Source organism: Callospermophilus lateralis, chromosome 4 (assembly GCF_048772815.1).
Source record: "Callospermophilus lateralis isolate mCalLat2 chromosome 4, mCalLat2.hap1, whole genome shotgun sequence".
Classification (NCBI taxonomy): Eukaryota; Metazoa; Chordata; class Mammalia; order Rodentia; family Sciuridae; genus Callospermophilus; species Callospermophilus lateralis.
The window spans coordinates 46651942-46675275 of record NC_135308.1 but is presented as its reverse complement, the minus strand read 5'-3'; the positions used below and the strand labels follow the sequence as shown (position 1 = coordinate 46675275).

General features: G+C 36.4%; 1 protein-coding gene across 2 annotated transcripts; it reads left to right on the top strand.

Moving 5' to 3' along the window:
• The first annotated feature begins 1388 nt into the window (after window positions 1-1388).
• On the top strand, window positions 1389-20841 carry Saraf (store-operated calcium entry associated regulatory factor). Of its 2 annotated transcripts, XM_076853779.1 has the most exons (7): window positions 1389-1643; window positions 8612-8790; window positions 12721-13135; window positions 16303-16390; window positions 17028-17179; window positions 20043-20069; window positions 20492-20841. In XM_076853779.1, the coding sequence occupies exons 1-6, from the start codon at window positions 1541-1543 to the stop codon at window positions 20066-20068; spliced, it is 963 nt and encodes a 320-aa protein (XP_076709894.1). In that variant the 5' UTR covers window positions 1389-1540; the 3' UTR covers window position 20069; window positions 20492-20841. The 2 variants fall into 2 exon arrangements, with proteins under 2 accessions (XP_076709894.1, XP_076709893.1); XM_076853778.1 differs by having other exon boundaries at window positions 20043-20841.
• Window positions 20842-23334: the final 2493 nt, after the last annotated feature.

The following is a 23334-nucleotide window of genomic DNA, read 5'->3' as shown; positions in this document are numbered from 1 at the left end:
ATGGGTGAGTTCAAGGCAAGGGCAGGAATTCCAAACAAGTTAGAAATCGATGTAATTTATAGTAAAACGGAAATTAACTTTTCATGACTTTGTGACGAGATGGCTCCCAATCTTAAAATGGAATTAGACTGGGTTCATCAATACCTTAGCTTTGAACTTTGAATTTGTATATCCAACATCTATTTGATATGTCTACCTAGATGTCTAATTCAAACTTAACACATTGAAAACAGAATTCTCTATAATCTTTATAGTGTTCTAATCCTGCAGGGTCCTACTCTAAGCCCCCGCTGTTTTGCCTCCTCTTATTCCACTTGTCCAATAACTTTGTTTCAGTTATGCTGACCTTGTTTGGCTCTCCCATCTCCCAAATTTGGTTTTATTCACTGTTATGTTCCCAGTGTCTAACATATCACCTAGGTAGGTTCTGTTAGGTGTTAGTAAGTGCTCAATATATATGGTTATTGGTTGAGTTAATGAATGACTGTTCCTTAAAACACAAAGCCAGGGAATTTTCATCCACTGTTCTTAAGGTCGTGAAAGCTAGTTCCCTGATTTTAGTATGGCTAGTTCTTTCTCATTCAATAAGTCTCAAGCTTCAAAATCACTTCCACAGCAAAGCCCTCTCAGAATTTGTCTCCCATTTTCTATTGTATTACCATATTATATTTTTATCAACACACTTATCATCACCTGCTATTTTGTTGTTTAATTTGCATGTTGTTTGTCTTAAGTTACCTTCAATGTAAGCTCTCGAAGTACAGGGACCTTGTCTGTTCCTTCTGTGCTCAAACAGTGCCAGGTTGTATGTTAGACATTCAACATTTGTTTACTGAATTAAATCCAGGTCTGTCAGACCTCAAAACTCAAGAGAGTGTTTTCTCTAGGTGGTTCTTTATTCAGGCAATATTTTCTCTTCTTTGTATATTCTAACATCTTCCCTGCACACTAAAATAAATATAAGGATTCTAAGCTCTGAAATTGTCCGTATTTAGCAAACAGTAATAGAACATCATTCGTGTGCCAAGAGCTAGGCTACGTGCTGACTACATAAAGCTAAATAAAACTTCTCTCAGGAAGGTTATTGAGGTTTTGGAACTACGTATATAAAATGACTAGACTTCTTTGGTTTCGTGTCCCAATGGTTTTAACCTCTGGAAAGGCAGCATCTTTACACTGAGTCTTCCAGACCCGGGTGCCAGACAGCAGTAATGGGCCCTGTCACCAGTCCATGTGTTTGAGACTGCGGCACCGAGCGCTAGGCCACGCCCATGGTGCTGCGCCCCGCCCCTTCCCTGCCCTCAATCGCGAAGAGCTCCAGGGGCGGGGCCGGTGGGGGCCACTCACGGCCTCCCACGTGTCGCAGCGGTAATGACGCAAGACAGACAGACGCCGGGACCTGCGCTGTGGCTGGAGCTCTGCGGTTAGACCTTCCCTGTTGCTGAAGGCCAAGAGTTGCTGCGTAGCGACGCGCAAATCTCCGCAGCCCCCTGCGGGCCCACGGGCGGCTGGCCACTGCGCGCCATCTTCACCGAGCGCTATGGCAGTGGCCCCGGGGCCGGGAGCGGGCGGGCGCTGCCAGCTCCTGGGCCTGTTCTTTCTTCTACTGATCGCGGGCCCTGCCCTGGGCTGGAACGACCCTGGTGAGTGCTGTTGGGGTCCTTAGGCACCTCACTAGCTCTTTCCTGCCGTCTTCGGCTGGGGCCCTGAGGCACTGCGGGCAGCCGTTTCACTTCGTCGCTCCTAAAGCATTTTGCCGTAATTCCTCATTTCTTTGCTCTCTGCTGATCATTTTGTACCCTGCTGTCTTCTTTGCTCTTTCAAGTGGGGACGGTTGGGGAGAGGGCGGGACGGGACGAATCTTCCCTTTTCCCCTTTTTTCCTTCTGTGCACACCAAATTTTGGCCACCTTCTTCTCGGACCACCACTCTAACCTGTGAGTGATTGGCGAGTTCGACACTCACCTGCGCGACTTGCTTTGTATTCAAGGCTGTCTGATGTCGTCGTCACAAACGGTTGTCATGGCTGCCTGTTGCTATAGTTCAGAGTCGTCATGCCACCAGCAGTGCCTGAGTCACAGTGGACAGAACCACACACTTGACAACAGAATCATAGACTGTACTGTTTCTGTGAGCAGAACTCCGCTTGCTATTCTAGCCAGTGCAGTGAAATTCATTGTTACACCAGCTTTTATACAAGGATTTAAAAAACATTTTTATGTATTTTTTCAGCGATGGTACATAGGGAAGGGGCCTTTTTAAAAAATATATTTATTTAGCTGTAGATAAACACAGTATCTTTATTCTTATGTGGTACTGAGGATTGAACCCAGTGCCTCACACATGTAAGGGAAGCATTTTACCACTGAGCTACAGCTTTAGCCTGGCAAGGGGCCTTTTTATATCATTTTGTTATTAAAATTTTTAAAGTGGCTTAGTAAAAAATGATATTTTTGGTGAATACAGGTGTAAAGCATAGCAACATTGCATTTGTGATTTGATGATTGGACTTGCCTACATGTTCTAATTTAAGCAACAGTTTTATTTTTGTAAGATCTTGTTTTCTTTCTGCATGCTGAAAGGAGAGAGAAGGTTCTGTTTGCAAGCCTTTACTTCCCCACCCGTTTGATGTGGATGTTTTATTACCAATAAGTAAAAAGTCCAGTTAGATTTAAATGTCTGTATATTTTCCTTCTATATTCTTAGAAAGTTGTATAAAAATGAGAGACTTAATCAGAATTATAATTTAAAACCTGGAATGAGACATCTGATTAGTTGAACTCTCTTTTTTTAAAAAAAGGAAGTATAAGAGGGTAACTGTAAAAAGAAAAATAATCACATTTAAATTAATGGTGAACCACTTCCTGGTGGCCCACAAAGAGAAGTGTAGATATAGACACCTACACTATAAGACTATTGTTCTGGAACAAAAGTACCAAAATATTTTGCAGAGTAAACTCATTTCTAATTCACACGGTTTACTTTGAGGAACTGTTTTATGAAGGTACTATATTGGTATACTGCTTATCATATCCTAATAAAGCAACTGGCTAATTTATTTTTTGTTTGACTTTGGATGCATTTACTTGGTCTTTAGCTAACATAGAGCAATCGTATGTCTGATAAAATGGCACCATCCTAAAAAGATTACCTAAGAATCTTCAAAATTCTTTTTGAAATTAGTCTTCTATTTAAGTCACTCCTCTAGATCTGAATATAGCTGTGAACAAAACAGAGTAGCTTACCCTTAAGGAATTTACATCTATTGAGAAGTAAGAATAAACAAATAAGCGTGTAAATCACATGGCATACTGCAAAAAAAATAGTATGGACAGTGATAAAACTGAAGAATGATAGGGTATGCAGGCAGAATTGGGGGCTTAAAAATATAACTGGGTTAGGGAAGAAGTCACCAATAACGACATATGATTAGAAATCTGGAGAGAAAGGTGAAGTAAAGGATTTTATGACTTAAATTTTTAAAGGCTCATATGGGCTACTCTGGAAAACAGACTAAAAGGGGGAGCAAGGAGACAGTAATATTTTTCATACTTGATCACCTGTTGTGCATCAAGTACTCTGCCAGGTAATTTAGGCAAATTATATCTAAGCTTCACAATAAATCTCAAGGTCGATACCAACATCTTAATTTCTTGTTGTTGGTGGTGGTGGTGCTGGGGATTGAACCCAGGGCCTTGTTGGATCTAAGGCAATCACTCTACCAACTGAGCTATATCCCCATCCCCCAACATGCCAGGCCCCAACATTATAATTTTATGCATGACAAAACTTCTACACAGATAGTGCCTTGACCAAAGTCAAATAGTAAGTTGGTGATGACTGTTTAGCTCAGTATTCTTTGGGAAGTTTTTGATCATTAAAGATGATGATGATGATGATGATGATGATGATGATTGGTATAAGGGATTGAACTCAGGCACTTGACCACTGAGCTATATCTCTAGCCCTATTTTGTATTGTATTTAGAGACAGGGTCTCACCAAGTTGCTTAGTACCTTGCTTTTGCTGAGGCTGGCTTTGAACTGGCTATCCTCTTGTCTCGGCCTCCTGAGTCACTGAAAGCTGCTGAGATTACAGGTGTGTGCCACTGTGCCAGGCAAGGATTAATTTGGTACATAGTGTAAGATAGGATTTAACTGTCTTTGCCTGTGAATAGTCTATTGTCTCCTAATACTATTTACTCACACATTTGTTCTTTTTATTCTCTGAATTGATTATTTTGTTTGTTTTGGGGGTACTAGGAATTGAACCCAGGACCTTGCACATGCAAGTCAAGCCCTCTACCACTGAGCTACATCCCCAGCCCTTTCTCTGAATCGAAATGTCACCTTAGTCATATACAGAATTTTCCTGTACTATGATTATGTTTCTCAGTAATTGATTCCATTTCATTGATCTATTTTTCTTATTCCATGCCAGTGCTATATTATTTACTATAAAATTAACTGTTTTGCTACATATAGCCTAAATTTTCTTCCTTTGTTACTATTTCCTTCAAATATCAGTTTTTCTACATTTATATTTTCATTTAAATTTTAGGATCTATTATGATTCAACGAAGTATTCTGTTGGTATTTTGATCAAGATTTCATTGATTATACAGACTAATGTGGAGAACATCAGTAGTTTCTATGTGATATTCCTACTTGTGTATATATCATACAATTTTCCATTTATTCCTTTCACTTTTTATGTCTAAGAAATGTTTCTAGTTCTTTGCGTAATGGTTTTTGCTAACTTACTTTATAAAGAATGATTTTCTTGTTTTATTATTTTTTTTTTTTGCTTTTTTAAAATTCTAAGATTTTTGTCTTCTCATTTTATTTTAACTTATGTGTTCTAAGATTTTTTTTTTTTCCTTTTTTCTTTGGTACTGAGAATGTAAACCCAGACCCTTGTGCACGCTAAGTAGCAATTCTACTACTGAGCTGTACTCCTCTAAGCCCATTTTGTTTTCAATTTTCTTAGCATGAATAATTGATTCATTATGTCCAACTTAAAAACAGTACCAACAGCGAGATGTGGTGGCACATGCCTATAGCCCCAGCAGTTTGGGAGGCTGAGGCAGGAAGATTACAAATTCAAGGCCAGCTGAAACAATTTAGTGAGACCCCGTTTCAATAATAATAATAATAATAATAAATTTATTATTATAAATAAATAAGGTGATGTAGCTCAGTGGTAGAGCACCTCTGAATTCTATTCCTCCTACCATTAAAAACAAAACAAAAAAAGTAAAAACATCTAAGTAGTAAATATTCCTTTGTGCCCCATAGATTTAAAAAAAAAAAAAACTTTTCATATTAAAACCTAATGCATATAGGTTTATTTAGTTGAACTGAATTGAATTAACATTTTTGAAACTTGAATGCCTTTAGACCGGATTTGAATTCTCAATTTACTACAGCCCTACTACTTCCTGCATATTTCATTCAACCAACTTTAGACAGGCCTTTCATGTATTTTAACCATTTGGCTGGCATTTGAATTTGCAAGCCCAATTCTAAATTTGTTTTGATGTCAATCTGATGGAAAGGCTATTTTTTATTTTCCAATTAAATTATTTGAAGCCTTATATTATCTTAATATATATAAATAACTTAATATATGATTCTTTCTAGTTTTAAGTGTATATGTATTTGCATGTGTATATATGTGTGTGTTTGTGTGTGTGTGTGTGTGTGTGTGTGTATAAAAAGAGGTGGGAAAGAGAGACATTAAAAAACATTTTTTTTTGTACTGCTGGGAATTGAATCCAATAAATCTCAAGGTTGATACCAACATCTTAATATATTAAGTCACACTTCATGTATGCTAGGCAAGACATCTACCAATAACCTACATCCTCACCCTTTTCAATATTTTAAATTTTGAGGCAGGTTCTTTCTGAGTTGTCCAGGCTGGCCTCAAACTTGGTAATCCTCCTACCTCTCGGCCTCCCGAGGAGCTAGGATTCCAGGTGTGCACCACTGTGCCTGGCTAGTAGTTTTCCTTCCTTCCTCCCTCCCTTCCATCCTCCTTTTGTCTTTCTTCCTTCTTTCCTTCCTTCATCTCCCTCCTTCCCTACCTTCCTTCCTTCCTTTTGAATCCAGGAGACTCTACCACTGAGGCACATCCAGCCCTTTTTGATTTTTATATTTAGGCAAGATCTGGCTAAGTTGCCAAGACTGACTTTGAACTTGCAGTCAGTCCTCTTGCCTCAGCTTCCCATGTTGCTAGGATTACAGTCATGTTCTAACATGTCCAACTTAGTTTTATTATATTTTGGTGAGACAATGTGGCCTATAAATCTTAGCCTATAAATCTCTTAATGGCTTTAATCTCTTAATCTCTTTATAGGCTATCAATCTTAGTGGAATTCAATAAGTTCATTTTAGGTAAAATATAAGTGAGATTTGTATCTGTTGACATAAAAGAATGTCCATGATATATGATTAAGTAAAAACTTTTAGAGTGATATCCATTCCATATTCAGTTTTTATGAAAATAAACTGACAAGAATCAAAATAGTCCCTGTATTTGTATCTATTTGAGTGAGGAATAAAAAGAATAAAGAAAGGTACTTATTAAGCTGTTAATTTTGGTTATCACAGAAATGTTGGAGGAAGAGTAGGATTCAAGATTCAAACTGGGAGCAGTGGTGCACACCTGTGATCCCAGTGGCTTACTTAGTAGGCTGAGGCAAGAGGATTGCAAATTCAAAGCCAGCTTCAGCAACTTAGCAAGACTGTGTCTCAAAATAAAAAATGAAAGTGCTGGGGATGTGGCTAGTGATTAAGCACCCCTGGTGCCAAAAAAGGGTATTTTACATTTAAATAATTGGTGAAGCATAATTATAGATGAATACATAAAGACATATACATAGTTTTAAAAATAATAATAAAATGAATATCAGTGTATCTCCATCCAGTTAAGAGAAAGAAGAGAAGCATTTTGCATGCTCCTTTCTAAGCACATCTTCTCAAAGGTAACCATTGCCATGATTATATGAATGAATAATTTCCTCACTCTAGTTTTTAATGCATGTGGTAAATCTATACAGGTTTTGAAAACCTGACTATCTCTTTTCCTAGAAGTATAAAGAAGGTCTCTGGTTTTAGATTTCTTGAGACTTAAAGAGTCCTTTCTGGGGAAGTCATTGGGGAAAATCATGGGTAACATAGTGCTCACTATAGTTAGGTCACCTAACTATGCCTAGGACTCTGCTGGATCAGGTCGTAAACATTTGTAGAAATATGGCCAGATGAGGAGTAGATTGCTCTAACTTCTAAGCTTAGCATGATCTGTCTGTAGTATTCAGCAATAGATAAACCTAGAATGCTGCTTTCTCTTTGATGACATTTATGTCCTCAGCTTATCACAGGTACTGGAAGAAAGAAGAGGAATTTCATCATCTGAAGATTGAGACAAGCCAAATAACAGATAAAATTCAAAGTCAGGTTCCCCTGGACATTCTGTCCAGATGAACCAAAGAGATGGTATGTTAGCAGCAGGCATCTTAATGCTGGCGGCTCTTGTGTCTTTCTTTTGAGCAGTGCTCTTTCAGTGTGGTCTCTGACTGATATATGGCTGTCATCTGGGATCTTCATTCATCATTCTTCTGGGAATTTCTTTTGTCTTTTTGTATACTGTTATTTTTTCTTCACTCCTCTGGTTTTCATGTCTTTTTCTTCATTTCATTTGCTGATGAATAATTTTTAAGTATTTTACTGAAAATGAATATATCAGTAAGGTAATATTTTGAAACTTTTCAGAAGCCTGAAAGCGTATTCTATTTATTGGCTTCTATGACAACCTGAAATTTTATACTCAACCAAACTCTTTCCTTTATAATTTTGAAAGGAAACAGTTCTCCGTTTTCTTTGTCAATCCTGTTGAGATACTATCTGAAGCTTTTGATGTGTGTCTGTGTGTGTGTGTGTGTGTGTGTGTGTCCTGTTTTTCTCACTTTTGGTAATTTGTAGGTCTTTATTATTCTACAATTTACTGTTTGTGTGCCTCTATGTCCTTTATTTTCAGGCCTAGGTATTTATTGGTTTCTTTGAGAGTGACATCTTATATCCTTCAGAGTGAGATCTTTTCTTGAGTTATATCCCTGAGTTTGTCACACTTATTTCTGTGTTCTTTCTTTCTAAAACCCTATTTCTTTCAGGAACCCACTTCCTAAGATGTTCTTATGAGTGAGCAAAAGTTTGGTAAAACTTACATAAGTATCTGGATTGAAGGGAGATTTGAAAGATGTGGCTATCTTGAATTTTGAGTGTAAGGCCTGAATGTTATTAGGATGGCTTTAAGAAACTGCTTCATGAGGCTGGAGCTATGGCTCATTGGTAGGGCACTTGCTTAGCATGTGTGAGGCACTGGGTTTGATTTTTAGCACTGCATATAAATAAATAAAATAAAGGTCCATTGACAACTAAACAATATATTGAAAAAAAATAAAAACCTGCTTCATCCTCTCTTTAGTCATTCTCAAAAGGCACTTTTACTTTTGGAACAGTTCCCCATGGCAGAAGTTTCATTAGGATGAATCAGTTTCTATGGTTGACAAGATATTTATTCTGTGTTCATCTGTGTTCTTATTATTTCAGACAGAATGTTGTTGCGAGATGTAAAAGCTCTTACCCTCCACTATGACCGCTATACCACCTCTCGTAGACTGGATCCAATCCCGCAGTTGAAATGTGTTGGAGGCACAGCTGGTTGTGATTCTTATACCCCAAAAGTCATACAGTGTCAGAACAAAGGCTGGGATGGTTATGATGTACAGGTAATAGCCGCAAAATCAATGGCAGTTAAAATGAAATTTTTATTCAATGAACTGTTTATTGGGACATTAATATTTTGAGGAAGCACACGTATGGAAAATTTCAGGTCATTGAAAAATATATAAATAAATCATTTATTATTCCTCTGGAACAAACATTCTTCAAAAAATGAACTGATTTTAAAGCTTGGAAATAATGTTCATTGTAATTTTTGTAAGTGACTTCCTTCTAACATTTTACTTCATGTATATTTCTGGTTGTCATTTTCCTGTCATTTCTCAAAGATTATGAACCTACCCTTAAGAAATAAAATTAAGGTGATCAGGAGTAATAAATTTAAAATATTAGGTAGGGTATATGTGTCCTTGTTGTTCTTCAAACACTTATTTATTTATTTTGGAAGGTACTGGGGATTGAACTCAAGGGACACTCGACCACTGAGCCACATCCCCTGTTCTGTTTTTTATATTTTATTTAGAGGCAGGGTCTCATTGAGTTGAGCACCTCACTTTTCACTGAGGCTGCCTTTGAACTCGATCCTCCCATCTCAGCCTTCTGCACTGCTGGGATTACAGGTGTGCGCCACCACCACTGGCTTCAAATACTTATTTTAAAACTGCTTTAGAACTGAGGATAGTTTCTTGTGAACAGAAGCATTAGGAGGTTTGTTTAGTTATTGCCTTTGGGATGTTGGTATTTTGTACATAGGGTAGAGCTAAGTTCTAAAACTTAGTATGTTTTAAAGATGGAATAGATTTTATTAAATGAATTCACTTTAAATCACTACTTATATATTTCTATTTTGTTTTCTGCATGTTTACAAAAAGGATTAACATGACTAGTCTCTAGATAAGAATCTTGTGTTGATGATTTCCCCTTCCAATACAATAATATTCTTATTTGATAAAGCCTTATACATGGCTTATGAATTCAGGAAGAAAGTTCATGTTTGCTGGGTGATAGTTATTTCACAACATATTTTTCCAGTATTGATACATCATATCATGGAATCTTCAGATTAAAGCAGGCATTACACTTCTAAATTACTTTTATGTATTAAATGTGTTGTATATAAAATGAGTAGGATAGAATAAAGAAATTCTCTTTCTAGTAGAAAAGATAATATACTAAATTATATGCACATACCAACAGAGTGTGAAGTTGTGTCTGGCTGCAGTCTTTGAGGAAAACTTAGTGGGGGGAGTATATATGCTGTTAGGAAATAAAATTTTTAGAGATGAAGAGAGAGAGAAAGGAATAGCACCAGCAAAGAAACATGGAACACATCATATGTTAGCTTGTGTTTAGTAGCAGGAGCTTAAATTTAAATATAGTATTTAAAAGTTACTTTCAATATGTAGGAAGTACATACCTTTAAGGAAATGGCAGTTAATATGAAATACCAAAATAGATTTTGCTTTTTTTATTAACTTATGTCAGAAAACATATAGATATTTCTCCAAATAAAATTATTCAAAAATAAAATAGGGTAGTAGAAATAGTAACAAAAAGAAAAACTGAATAGTATCCAAATTAAAAACTTCTGGGCTTCAAAGAAACCATCAAGAAAAGTGAAAAAGACAGCCTGCAGAATGGGAGGAAGCTTTGCAAATCATATCTGATGAGAGACTTGTATCTAGCATATATGAAGAACTCTCACAATGCAAGATGACAACATTTATTTAAAGGACATATGCAAATGACCAATAAACACATGAAAAATGTCTACCATCAAAAGCCATTAGAGAAATGCTGATCAAAACTGCAATAAGATACCACTTGGGACTGGGGATGTGGCTCAGTTGGTAGAGTGCTTGCCTTGCATGCACAAGGCCCTGAGTTCAATCCCCAGTACCACGGGAGGGAAAAAAAAAAAAAAAGATACCACTTCATATTCAATAAGAAGTGTGAAGGCTAGAATGAAAAAGACAGATACAAGTGTTGTGAGGATGTGGAGACCCTCATACATTGCTCTTGGGCATGTAAAACAGTGCACCTGCTTTGAAAAACTATCTGGAATTTTCTTGAAGTAGAATTATCACATGCCCTAGTCATTCTCTTTCTATGAATATATTCAAGAGATTGAAAAGATATTTCCCAGGCTGGGGTTGTAGCTCAGTAGTAGAGTGCCTAGCACATGTGAGGCCCTGGGTTCAATCCTCAGCACCACATAAAACTGAAATAAAGGTATTGTATCCACCTACAACTAAAAAATAAATATTAAAAAAAAGAAAAGATATTTCCCCATAAAAGCTTTACATAAATGTTTACAGCAATGTCAGTTAAATAACTAAAAAGTCTAGAAATAATCCAAATGTCCATTTTTGATGCTTTCATCACTAATATGATGTGGTATATCCATACAGAGAACTATTTTTCAGAATTTTTAGCAAGTACTAATACATGCTGCAAAATGAATGAACTTTAAAAATGTTAGTACTAAGTGAAAGAAGCCAGTCACAACGACCCATATAGTATGATTCCATTTATATGAAGTGTCCTCAGTAAAGAAATCAATATAAACACAAAAAGGATTGGTAATAGGGTAGAAAGGTTTGAGGGAAAATGGGCAGTGTTACTAATGGGTTTGAGATTTCTTTGAGGATGATGAAAATACTTTAAAGTTAGTTTTGGTTATTATTGTTTAACTATGTGAATATACTTAAAACCAGTGAAATGTGTGAATTGGATGGTAGGTAAATTGTTTCTAAAGCTGTTTAAAAAAAAATTTATTCTTTAGTTGTAGGTGGATACAATACCTTTATTTAGTTTTTGGTGCTGAGGATTGAACCCAGAGCCTCAAGTCACGCATGCTAGGGGAGCACTTTTCCTCTGTGCCATAACCCCAGCCCCAAATCAAGCTGTTATTAAAAAAATAAAATAGTGTTTCTGAACTTTGAGAGAGAAATACAACTTGTACAAAATTTAGCAAAGGCAATAGAACTGATTAATCTACTTTAACTTATATCTTTAAATATTGTTAAAGAAATGTGTTATCTATGTAGCACAAAATATAGAAATTTAAACTGGAGCTTATATTTTTAAGGTGGAAATTTTTGAGGTTAACTTGGATGATTTTTGCATTTTTCCATATATATATATATGTGTGTGTGTGTGTGTGTGTGTGTGTGTGTGTGTGTGTATATATTTTTTTTAACCTATCAGAATTACATAGATTTGGACCCTGGAAAAGTTAGTCCTTGATTTTATAAGTTTTGTGTAGAAAGTTTTGTTTCTCAGAAAGTAGTAAAACATATCCAAATCCTATATGTGGCTATCAGATCTTCATATATGATGCTGAGTTTTGAGCCTTAATATCTTTAAAATCTCTGTTTAAAAAAAAAGTATCTTAAACAACAATGGCAAAAGTTAACATTTTGAAATTTGTTTGAATTTTATAAATTATAGCATTTATTTATTTATGGCATTTAAAAAAATATTGTCTTTATTTTATTTATTTATTTTTATGTGTTGCCGGGGTTTAAACTCAGGGCCTCACCCGAGCTAGGCGAGTGTTTTACTGCTGAGCTACAACCCCAGCCCTAAATTATAGTATTTAATAGAAATGATTATATAACTTACATGAAAGGAATAAAGATTGGGACTAGAGTGTGATAGAATGCTTGCCTAGCATGGGTGAGATCCTGGGTTTCAGTCTTTCAGTCCCCGGTACTATGAAAAACAAAAACAAAGATGGTAAGGTAGAACACTTATATGCCCACTACCCAGCTTAAGAGGTAGAGCACTAATATCTTTTTGAAGCCCCCAGTTTGGTTTTCTCCACCAAAGAAATTGTCCTGAATTTCTTTTGTTGATTATTCCTTTGCTTCATTTTGTAGATTTTATGATAGATTAGTATAGGCCAAATAGTATATATTAAATGAAAAGGAATCTTTTGGTGCTAGTAACTTATTTCTGTTTTCTTTTCACAGTGGGAATGTAAAACTGATTTAGATGTTGCATACAAATTTGGAAAAACTGTGGTGAGCTGTGAGGGCTATGAGTCCTCTGAAGACCAGTATGTACTAAGAGGTTCCTGTGGCTTGGAGTATCACTTAGATTATACAGAAATTGGTCTGCAAAAATTGAAAGAGTCTGGAAAACACCCTGGCTTCTCTTTCTCTGATTATTATTATAAGTTGTACTCTGCAGATTCTTGTGGCGTTGGTGGATTGGTTACCATTGCTGTTCTGCTTACTATTGCCTTTGTAATTTATAAGTTGTTCCTTAGTGATGGTCAGTATTCTCCGCCACCATATTCCGAGTATCCTCCATATTCCCAGCATTACCAGCGGTTCACCAACTCAGCAGGACCCTCTCCCCCAGGCTTTAAGTCAGAGTTCACAGGTATGTTTCCCTCTCTGAGGGCAGTAAATAGGGGGAATCTGAAGTAGTGAATCCTTTGCTTGTTACTGAAACAGAAAATGGTCACATTGGGAAAGCAAAGTAGATTTGTCTTCTCATTTTTTCATTTTCAACTGCTTTAACTGCCTCTGTTCTATTTCTCTATAAGATTATATTGTGAATATTATTTTAAGGATGCCTGGTTAAAATTAATCAGCTTTGACAATGGATATTTACAATGACTCCTATCTCATACTTTACACAAAAAATAAATTCATTAAGTATTATAGATCTCAACATAAAAGGTAAAATAAGTTACCAGAATAAAACAGAAGAATTTTTCCATGATGTTAGGATAGGCAAAGATTTCTTAAACAGAACACAAAAAGTACTAGCCATAAAAGTAAAGATGGATGAATAAGTCTTATTTAAATTAAGAACACTGGTTCATCAAAAAACACTGTGAGCCAGGTATGGTTGCACACACCTGTAATATCAGCAGTTCAGGAGGCTGAGACAGGAGGATTGAGAGTTCAGAGCAAGCTTCATCAATGGTGAGGCACTAAGCAATTCAATGAGACCCTGTCTCTAATAAAATACAAAAATTGGCTGGGGATGTGGCTCAGTGTTTGAGTGCACCTGAGTTCAATCCCTGGTACACCCCCCCCCAAAAAAAAAAAAAAAAAAAAAACACTATGAAGAGAGTAAAAAGGCAGCAAGCCACACATGAAGAGAGTGTTTGTAAAACATTTCCAACAAAAGACTTATGTCTACAATATATGAATGAAATCCTTATCAGAGGTATGGAAAAGAACTCATCTCTTAAATTTGGTACTTTGAACTAGCCATAGTTACCTGGCATTGCCATTAGTAAGGTGTATGGATTAGTTACTATAGGATGAATATCTGAAACAATGTTATTTTTAGATCTCAGATCTTGCCAAAATTAGAATTCATAAGTTTTATTTTTAAATTTCTTATGCGAACAGGCAGGGTGGGGTCTTGCAGGGTATTTGGCAAAGCCAACTGTTTCCATCTTTTAGGAACTTGTCCACTAGAGGCTTCAACCCTATTAAATTTATATCTCTTCAGGTTAAGGTGGTATCTCAATGGCAGAGTGCTTGCCTAGCTTGTGTGAGACACTGGGTTTGATCCTTAGCATAACATAAAAATGAAACAAAGGCATGCTGTCCATCTACAACTACAAAAAAATAAAAATACTTACATTTGAAGAACTTCCACAAATCTGGGAAAAAACAACCCCATTTTCAAAATTGACAGAGGACTTGAACTACTGTTTAATAAAAGAGGATATTTCAAATGGCCAATATAACATGCATATGCTCAGTGTGATTAGTCTATAGGGAAATGCATAATAAAACCACAGTAAGACGATTTTTAACTACCAATTAACTGCCATAATGGCAAGTCTTAAAAGGAGTACTAAGAATTGGTAAAGAGAGAGAGTGACTGAGCCTTTCATCCTTTTTTTTTTTCTCCTTTCCTGTCATTTTTAGTACTGAGCCAGGGCCTAGAGCATGCTAGGCAAGTGTTCTACCAGTGAACTACATCCTCATCCTTTTAAAACTATTTTGTGACATAGTCTTGCTAAAGTTGCAGACAGTGGTATACATCTATAAGGTATTATCCAGAATGGCTTTGAACTTGTGATCTTCCTGCCTCAGCCTCCCAAGTAGGTGTATGTCACCACTATGGGGTGAAACTTTCATACTTTTGTTTTTAAGAGTCAGAATGGTAAAACAGTTTGGAAATCAGTCAGTATCTACTAAAACTAAACATATACCTATCCAATTACCATAATTTCTATTCCTCATTAACTTCATTAAGAAAAGTAAAGGCATATGTACACAAACAAATGCACAAGAATGTTGATAGCATTTTTATTCACAACAGCTAAAACCAGGAAATAGAAATTAGAGTGGGGTAGACTGAGTTTTTCACACAGGGTCATACTGTATGAGATAAAAAATTACTGATCTATGCATCAGTAGGATTGACTCTTTTTAAAATTTTTTTAGTTATAAATAGACACAATACCTTCATTTTATTTATTTGTTTTTATGTGGTGCTGAGGATTGAACCAGTGACTTACACATGCTAGTGAACACTCTACCACTAAGCTACAATCCCAGCCCCAGGATTGACTCTTATAAACATGATTATATGTCAAACACAAGCGAGTATTATATATCCTTATGAGATCCCGTTTGAAAAAGTTCAGGAATAGATAAAATTAAAACGTGCAGAAGTCAGATATAGATGGTATCTATTGGGAATTGTCAAAGAGCCTTGTAGGGTGTCAGAATTGGTTTATTGAGGGTGGTTATATGGATGTATACATATGTACAATTTATTGTGCCATATGTACACAGAAGATTAGCATGCTTTCCTATATGTTTATTATACACTGATTTTTAAAAAGCTTTGTCTGAGCAGAAGATACTTTTTTGACCTCTTAAAGATCTTACTTCCCAACTGGTACAAATAAATAACTAGCTGGTTTCCTACATTACAGACTCAGATGTATCTCTCGCCTGGACCTCTTAAGAGACATTCTCAGTACAGAAGGGAAATAACTTAGAAAAATGGGATCATCTTCTAGTAACTTATCTGGAGCCAGGCAGACGTAATTCTACAAGAAGACCCTCCTTTAAGCCCCCAAATACATCCCTTTTACTCTCTTCTTTTTGGGTTGTGAGGGGGTACTAGAGATTGAACTCAGAGGCATTCGGCCACTGAGCCACATTCCTAGCCCTGTTTTGTAGAGACATAGTCTTACTGAGTTGCTTAGTGCTTCACCATTGCTGAGACTGGCTTTGAACTTGATCCTCCTGTCTCAGCCTCCTGAGCCACTGAGATTACAGGTGTGTGTCACCGCACCCCAATCCTCTTTCTCTTGTCTATTGAAAATGTGTTCCTTGGTTATAAAGCAATATTTTTACAAATAGCCTTTTTGAATACAACTTGTTTCTAAATTGAGGCCTAAGTATAGTAGTACAGTACAGATGGAATACTTAAAATGTCATGTTAGTTTTTTTAGGTTATGTTACATTTAAGTGATGATACAGAATTTAGTAAATTGTTCTTATTTTAAGGACCACACAATACTGGCCATGGTACAGCTTCTGATTTTGGGAATGCTTTTGCAGGACCACAAGGATATGAAAATTCAGGACCAGGATTCTGGACTGGTCTGGGAACTGGAGGAATATTAGGATATTTGTTTGGCAGCAATAGGTAGGTATTGCTTTGATCTCATTTGTCCTTTAGTTTAACTTTTCCTTTGAGGCTTCTTTGATTTGCTTTTAATTTGACTGAATTTGGCTCTGTTAAGGAAAATAAATTATGGTGATATGACCCTATTAAATCAGATTCTTTGGTGAAGTTTACTATATATGTTTTGATCAATATTGTATGTTATTTTCCTTCATTATTTTTTTTCATGTTATCTTTATATATATCACAAGATAGAAAAGACTGTTTCTTGACATCTGAGTAAATGAGAAGGCAGAAAAGAGCACAATATTTGGGGAAGGAACAGACTGCTTAGGTAGGAGAAGGAGACTCAAGGCTGAAAAAGCCGGGGTCTAGATTCTGCAGTGCTTTGAGTATTAATGGTAGTTTTAAGTTTAGATTTTACTTGAGTATAAATTGAGAAAGAAAGAGCATTTATTTCTTTTTTATTTCTACATGGCAATGACCATAACATTGACAGAAATATAAAGTGATTTATTTCATGTTAACCCTCATGTGCCAGAACATTCAGGAAAAATCATTTCATAGAGATATTTTCTTCTGATGATTTAGGAACAGGAAGGTTACTAAAAATTGTAGTTCCAAGAAGGATGCCTAACCTATTTTTATGTCTTTAAAGAGCAGCAACACCCTTTTCAAACTCATGGTACTACCCATCTTACCCTCCGTACTCTAGCACCTGGAATAGTCGTGCTTACTCACCACTTCATGGAGGCCCAGGGAGCTACTCAGCATGTTCAAACTCAGAAACGAAAACCAGAACGGCAACGGGTAAGAGCAGAAATATAGATGTTCCTATCATGTAGCAGGAAAGTATAGTAGTAGTTTAGGGACTTAAGATGATGACTATATTTAGCAATCATGATTTTATGTGGTATACCCACCAAAAACATTAATAACATAATTGACAGAGATTTATGCTATGTACTCTTGCTTGGGCTGGTCTCAAACTCCTGAGCTTGGGCCATCTTCCTGCCTTAAGCCTCCTGGGTGCTGAGATTATAGTGCTCAGCTTCAAAAAACATATTGAGTCATACTTTTGGTAATTGTCAATAATATGATGCTGGATTTCTGTTCTTACGATTAAAAAGCTCAGGGGTTACTCCAGTTGAACTGGGCTAACTGGGCTGCGCAAAATAACTATACAAGTTAAAATAACTATACAAGTATCTTTTCTTTGGGGTCCCTGTGATGGCTCCTCTGACCTTAAGGGTCTGCAGAAAGAGAGAGCATGCACTGACCCCTTTTACTGAGGAGAAGCTATTCAAATGAGGCAAGGGGTCAGGTTTCAGGGGGCTGAGTCTATCTTCGTGATGTCCACTGTCAGCAGGTTGACTGACATCTGAGTAGGCCACACCCAAAGGCACAGTGAGACAAGGGACACACAAAGGCACTTCCATGGAACATTCTATCCTAAACAGGGCAAGAGGTAATATTACAAAGGAACAGGTGAGTATAGCTCCACCTATGGGGCTGTAGGAAAACACAGTCACTAGAACCCCAGAAGAGTGTGGCAGTCTAGCAGCATGGGTGCCTGATGCCACATCACCCGGCAAGGGCGTTAACTCAGTCATGTGCGAGGTTGGTCTCCCACAATATGATATGTTTACTTCAAAGGGTAGAAAGTATATTTTGTAAAAAGCAAAAACCAATTAGTAATTATTTGGAATTAAACATCCAACTAGTCAACGGAACATGAGAGGTGGTGGATAATAAGGCAGTTGTCAATTGCTATGGATTAGATTTGTCTTTTTCTACAGATTCCTCAGCTGTTGAACAATTATTAATTCTTGAAATTGATAGGAAATATATATTTAAGCATTTTTTAAAATTTGAGAATGAAATTCTTATAGTGCTGGTTTGAATATAAATTGATACAGTCACTTTGAAAAGAGGTGTTACCTACTATATTTAAACCTAAGCATACCTAGGACCTAGCAGTTTCACTCTCAGATATGGTTGTGCTTTCATGTTGTAAGGGATGGTTCCAGGACCCCCCCCCCCCCCGCCAGTGATATCAAAATCTGTAGGTGCTGTGGATTAAAAACAGGCACACACTAGGCAAGCTGACTACCATTGAGCCACATCCCTAGCCTGGTCCAGTCCCTTATATAAAGCTGATGTAGTGTTTGTATATAACATAAAGGTATCCTCTCAAATAATCTAAATTATATCTAGATAACTTATAATACCTAGTATAATGTAAATGCTATGTCAATAGTAGTTGTATTTTATTTTTTAGGGAATAATGACAAGAATAAAGTCTATATATCTTTAATACAAATATAATTCTTTTTCCAAAAAATACATTTTTGCGTGTCAGCAGGGATTGAATCCAGAGCCTTGCACATGTTAGGCAAACACTTTACCTCTGAATTACATCCAAAATTCTTTTTAAAAATATTTTCAATATGAAAATGTGGAACCCACAGACAGGGAGGGCCAAAAAAAAAAAAAAATCCTGTATTTAGCAACAGAAATGCACATACTTGTACGCTGACAGATAAACACGAGAATGTCATAGCGTTCCTATTCATAATAGCCTCCAACTGGAAGCAACCCATTTATCTGTTAGCAGTAAAATGGGTGGATAAATTGAGGTATTTATTCCTTGGAATATTGAGAAACAATGAAAACAAGTAAGCAGTGGTATGCAATAATGTGGATAGATCTACCAAGGATAAAGAATCCAGACATAAAAGAATATATGCAGTGTGATTATAATATCTGTACATGTTCAAAACAAAACCAACTTGTAGTGTTAGATGTTAAGGTGGTGATTTCTAGGCAGGCACAGTGGCACATGACATCTTCTTGGGAGGCTGAAGTAGGAGGGTTACTTGGGCCAAGGAGTTCAAGGCCAGCCTGGGCAACATAATGACACCCAGTTTTTATTAAAGAAAAAAAAAATAGTGATTACTTTTGGTGAGAAAAAGTGAGTTAATGATTGGGAAAAAATATAAAAATATGGCTAGAATAGACATCATGATAGAAGAAGGCTCATTCTCATGGGAAACAAAACTGGGAAAAAAAATCATAGCTATTCACTAGACATAAATGGGACATACTAATATGAAGAAAATCATGAAATATTACCGAACAACCTGAAAAAAAATTAAGAGACTTTCCCATCTGGACACAATGGGAAAACTTGTTGATTGTAGCCTGTTAGTATGGTAGGTAGGGGTGTAGTGGGGAAGCAGATGTCTAAGTAAAACTGACCTTTGAAATTCTGCCCCACCCATTTCTTCTACTTATCACTGGACTTGGAGTTATAAGGGATACCAGAGCATGGCTCATGCATTGTTGACCTCTCTCTCTGCCTTTTTGGCTTAGACTTTGAGTGTTAACTGTCCTATGTTGACCTGCCACAGAATGCATCTTCTTTGGTTTTCTAACCAAAAGTTATTCACAGCAAGCATGTGTGAATTCATTAGGCTTGAAAATGGGGAGGGGGGCTGTGGGAAATGCCACACTGTCCTGCATGGTCCTATTCCACTAGGCAACTCTTTCATTCCTTCCTTCATGTCTCTCTTATTCATCAGCTAACAATAAACATGTATTACTCTTATAATTTGTAACCAATTTTAATATATTTTTTAAACTAATCAAAATTTTACTCTTCTCATTCTAGGATATGGTGGTACCAGAAGACGATAAGGTAGAAGATTGAAGTCAAACACTGGATGCAAAATTTCTGATTTTTCATCCTCTTAAAAAAAAAAAAAATGCTACTGCTAACATCTGGGGAAAGGGGATGTTCAAAATTTCTGTGGTGTTCTGTCCTGTATTGCTTTTTGTATTCTGTTAAGAGATGATAGTATGACAAAATGCTTATGTATTGTATGTTAGTATAATAAGCAGGTGTATATTGCAGTTTTTGCAAGTGATTGCTAAGGAATGCTGAAATGTGTTGTTTATTTATAAAACCTGTAATACTATAAGGAGCATTAATAATGAAGGCATTAAACCAGTAGAAACTGATTATAGAAATTTTCAGTCTCAGGTGGTTTTAGTCAGTGAGTCATTACTTCATAGAAATAATAATATTCTGTACTTTATTTGGTGTTCTCTGTCTTTCAGATATTTAAACCAAGTTTTGGACTACTGAAAATGCTAATTTGTGGGTTTTGATCATTTTAAAGCTCTGAAGCATTGAATCCTTCAGTGGTAATGGACTTATGGTAAATGAGAATTATCTTTTATAGGAAAGGGTGGAAAATAAGGATCTTAGAAGGTTGTTGTGAATGATTATGTGCTGACAAAAATGCTTGAAGTTTTTGTATTTCTTCAGTTCCCAAGAGGTAAAGTTCAGATACTTCAAGAAAGGTCTTCTAATAGCAAAAGCATGCAGTTCTCTGTGGAATCTCAAATATTGTTAATAGTCTGTTTCAGTCTTACCCTAACATGATATAATAAATAAAAACAAATGAGGTATTGTTCTCATTCTTTCTACTGGCCTTGGTACAAATTAGCATGACCTTTTTTTACCCTTTTTCCCAGAGTAATAGTGTTTGTGCAGAAGTTGTCTCCCTACACAAGAAGTTCATGTTAGTCAAACCTTAGGTACTAGTCATTTAGTAAATGTTTTCAAAAAGTAAGTTAGAAATAATATGAAAGTCTCTTGCTAAAAAAGTAATTCTTAAAAGAATATAATCTCCAAACTTCCCAACCCATTAGAGATTACTCTTTATTAAACTTTGTACCCTGAGTGTTTCACTGTTTAATTTTAGGAACCAATTTAAAACCAACCAACCAGTCCTCATTGAGAAGTGTGACCTAAAGGGTAGTTACCAAAGGTATTTAAGTAGAACTACCCTTTCTTCATCTGTAAAGCTTATTAGGAATTTTAATTTCTTTCAAAGGAAACATGGGGGCAGCCTTACCCCATTTTCTTGAGGTATCCTTACCTCATATCTCCTTAGTAGAATAATATGGAAAAAAGAGAATTCAGTGTATTACCTTTTTCTCTGTTGGCTTATTATTATTGGGGTTTTAGTTTATTATTTGCTATAGGAGTTGATAATCTTACATTAATTATGTTTTACTTGTGGAATAATATAAAAAAAAATGTTAATCAAAAACTGGTATGAATTGGACCTGTGATAATGTTCTGAATATTACATTAGATATTCTTAAAAATGCTATATGTTTTTGAACATATTATTAGAGGTCAGTGGGATCTTAAGAAAATAAAAAGTGAATATAAAGGGATTGGATTAACTGATGGCTTTCCAACTGCTGGGGACTCCTGGGGGTGTCCTTTCAGATTCTTTGAGAGGATGCCTGAAGGGAAGGTAGGAAAAGAGAGAGACCTCAGTGTTCCTCTTCCATCTGTTGCATGTATATACACTTCCTTATCATTTGTGGAAACGATTCTGAGAATCACCTCCCAAAATCTAAGACTTCCAGAGTATAGAAGACAGTACAACCAAGTCTCATCAATCCCCAAATAAGGGTAGCTGCCAAGGGACACTGAGGCACCTTAGTGGGATCTTGATGTACCTGTTTGGGAGTGCATCAAAAGGAGAAAGGAATGATGAAAGAGAACTAAAGACAAGTTTTGCAATTTTATTCACATGAGAGTTTAGTAGAATTCTTTTTTTTTTGGAAATAGGATAAGGTTGCTGGCGTTTTAACCAGTTAGGGGTGTTCCTATAGATATTGTGTCTACCTATAACTAAAAAAATAAATATTTTTAAAAGAATCCATTTTGACCTACAAGCATTATAGATCTTATTATATCAGAAATGTACCCTTCTATTCAACCTAGAACTCTTCCACTTACACAAATCACATATAAGTATAGCAGATAACCAAGCTATAGTGCCAAACTAAGTGCCCTAGTAATTGCCGCAGTCTGGCTGGGCACAAAATCACGAGCCACTCAAGCAGGAACAAACTTTATTTCCAAAACTCCCCCGAAGGCCACGCATGCGGCCTTCTCCCGGGACACACTACACCAACAGGAAATCCCTCTTCCGGAATTCCCTCCTACCGCACTTCCCCAACCAATGGGAACTCTCCGGGAGTCCCTGAGAGCTCCAAAGTAGCAAGCTGAGGTGGACAGCAGGGGTCTAATCTCCAATTGAATGCACATCTTAACATAACCATTATCATCTCAATGGCTTGCTGGTGTCACCTTTCCTTCCCTTTCCTTTTTCCCACTGCCTTCTTCTTTCCTTCTATTGATCTTTTTGCCATTTACCAATCGTATTTTTTTTAATTAATTTTTTGTGGATGTTTCCAATGGTGAGATTCACTGTGATGTATTCATATATGTACATAGGAGATTTATTTGTCAGATTCATTCCACTGAATTTTTTCCTCTCTCCTCCCTCCTCTTTATTCCTCTTTGTCAAATCCACTGAACTTCTATCCCCTGCCCTTATGGTTTGTTAGCTTTCACATATCAAAGAAAACTTTCCACCTTCAGTTTTTCTGGGGATTGGCTTATTTCATTTAACATGATAATCTCCAGTTCCATCTATTTATCAGAAAAGTGTTGTAAAGTCATTCTTTATGGCTGAGTAATACTCTATTGTGTGTGTATGGGTGTGTGGGTGTGTGTATCTCTTTATCCATTCATCTATTAAAGGGCACCTAGTTTGGCACCATAGCTGGGTTACCTGCTATATTCTTATGTGATTTGTGTAAGTGGAAGAGTTCTAGGTCAAATAAAAGTGTAACTTAAATCACCAAGACATTTATGGCCTCTAAATTATTTCCCATTTTGGGCCAGTTTATAGACCCAGAACTCCTCCATTATGAGTCTGGGTCCCTTTGAGAGAGAACCCTGCAATACCACCAAAAATTGATAGTTTAACTTTTTCCCAATCTTTCCACATGGGACCTATGGCTATTCACTAGGGTGAATATACACTGAGGAAAGGGAAGTAATCAGATATTTTGGAAATTGCTGGACA

Coding starts and splice junctions, on each gene's coding strand:
- Saraf (XM_076853779.1), top strand. CDS start 1,541: ATGGCAGTGGCCCCGGGGCCGGGAGCGGGCGGGCGCTGCCAGCTCCTG. Junction 16,391..17,027: donor TATTTGTTTGGCAGCAATAG/GTAGGTATTGCT, acceptor ATGTCTTTAAAG/AGCAGCAACACCCTTTTCAA. Junction 17,180..20,042: donor GAAAACCAGAACGGCAACGG/GTAAGAGCAGAA, acceptor TTCTCATTCTAG/GATATGGTGGTACCAGAAGA.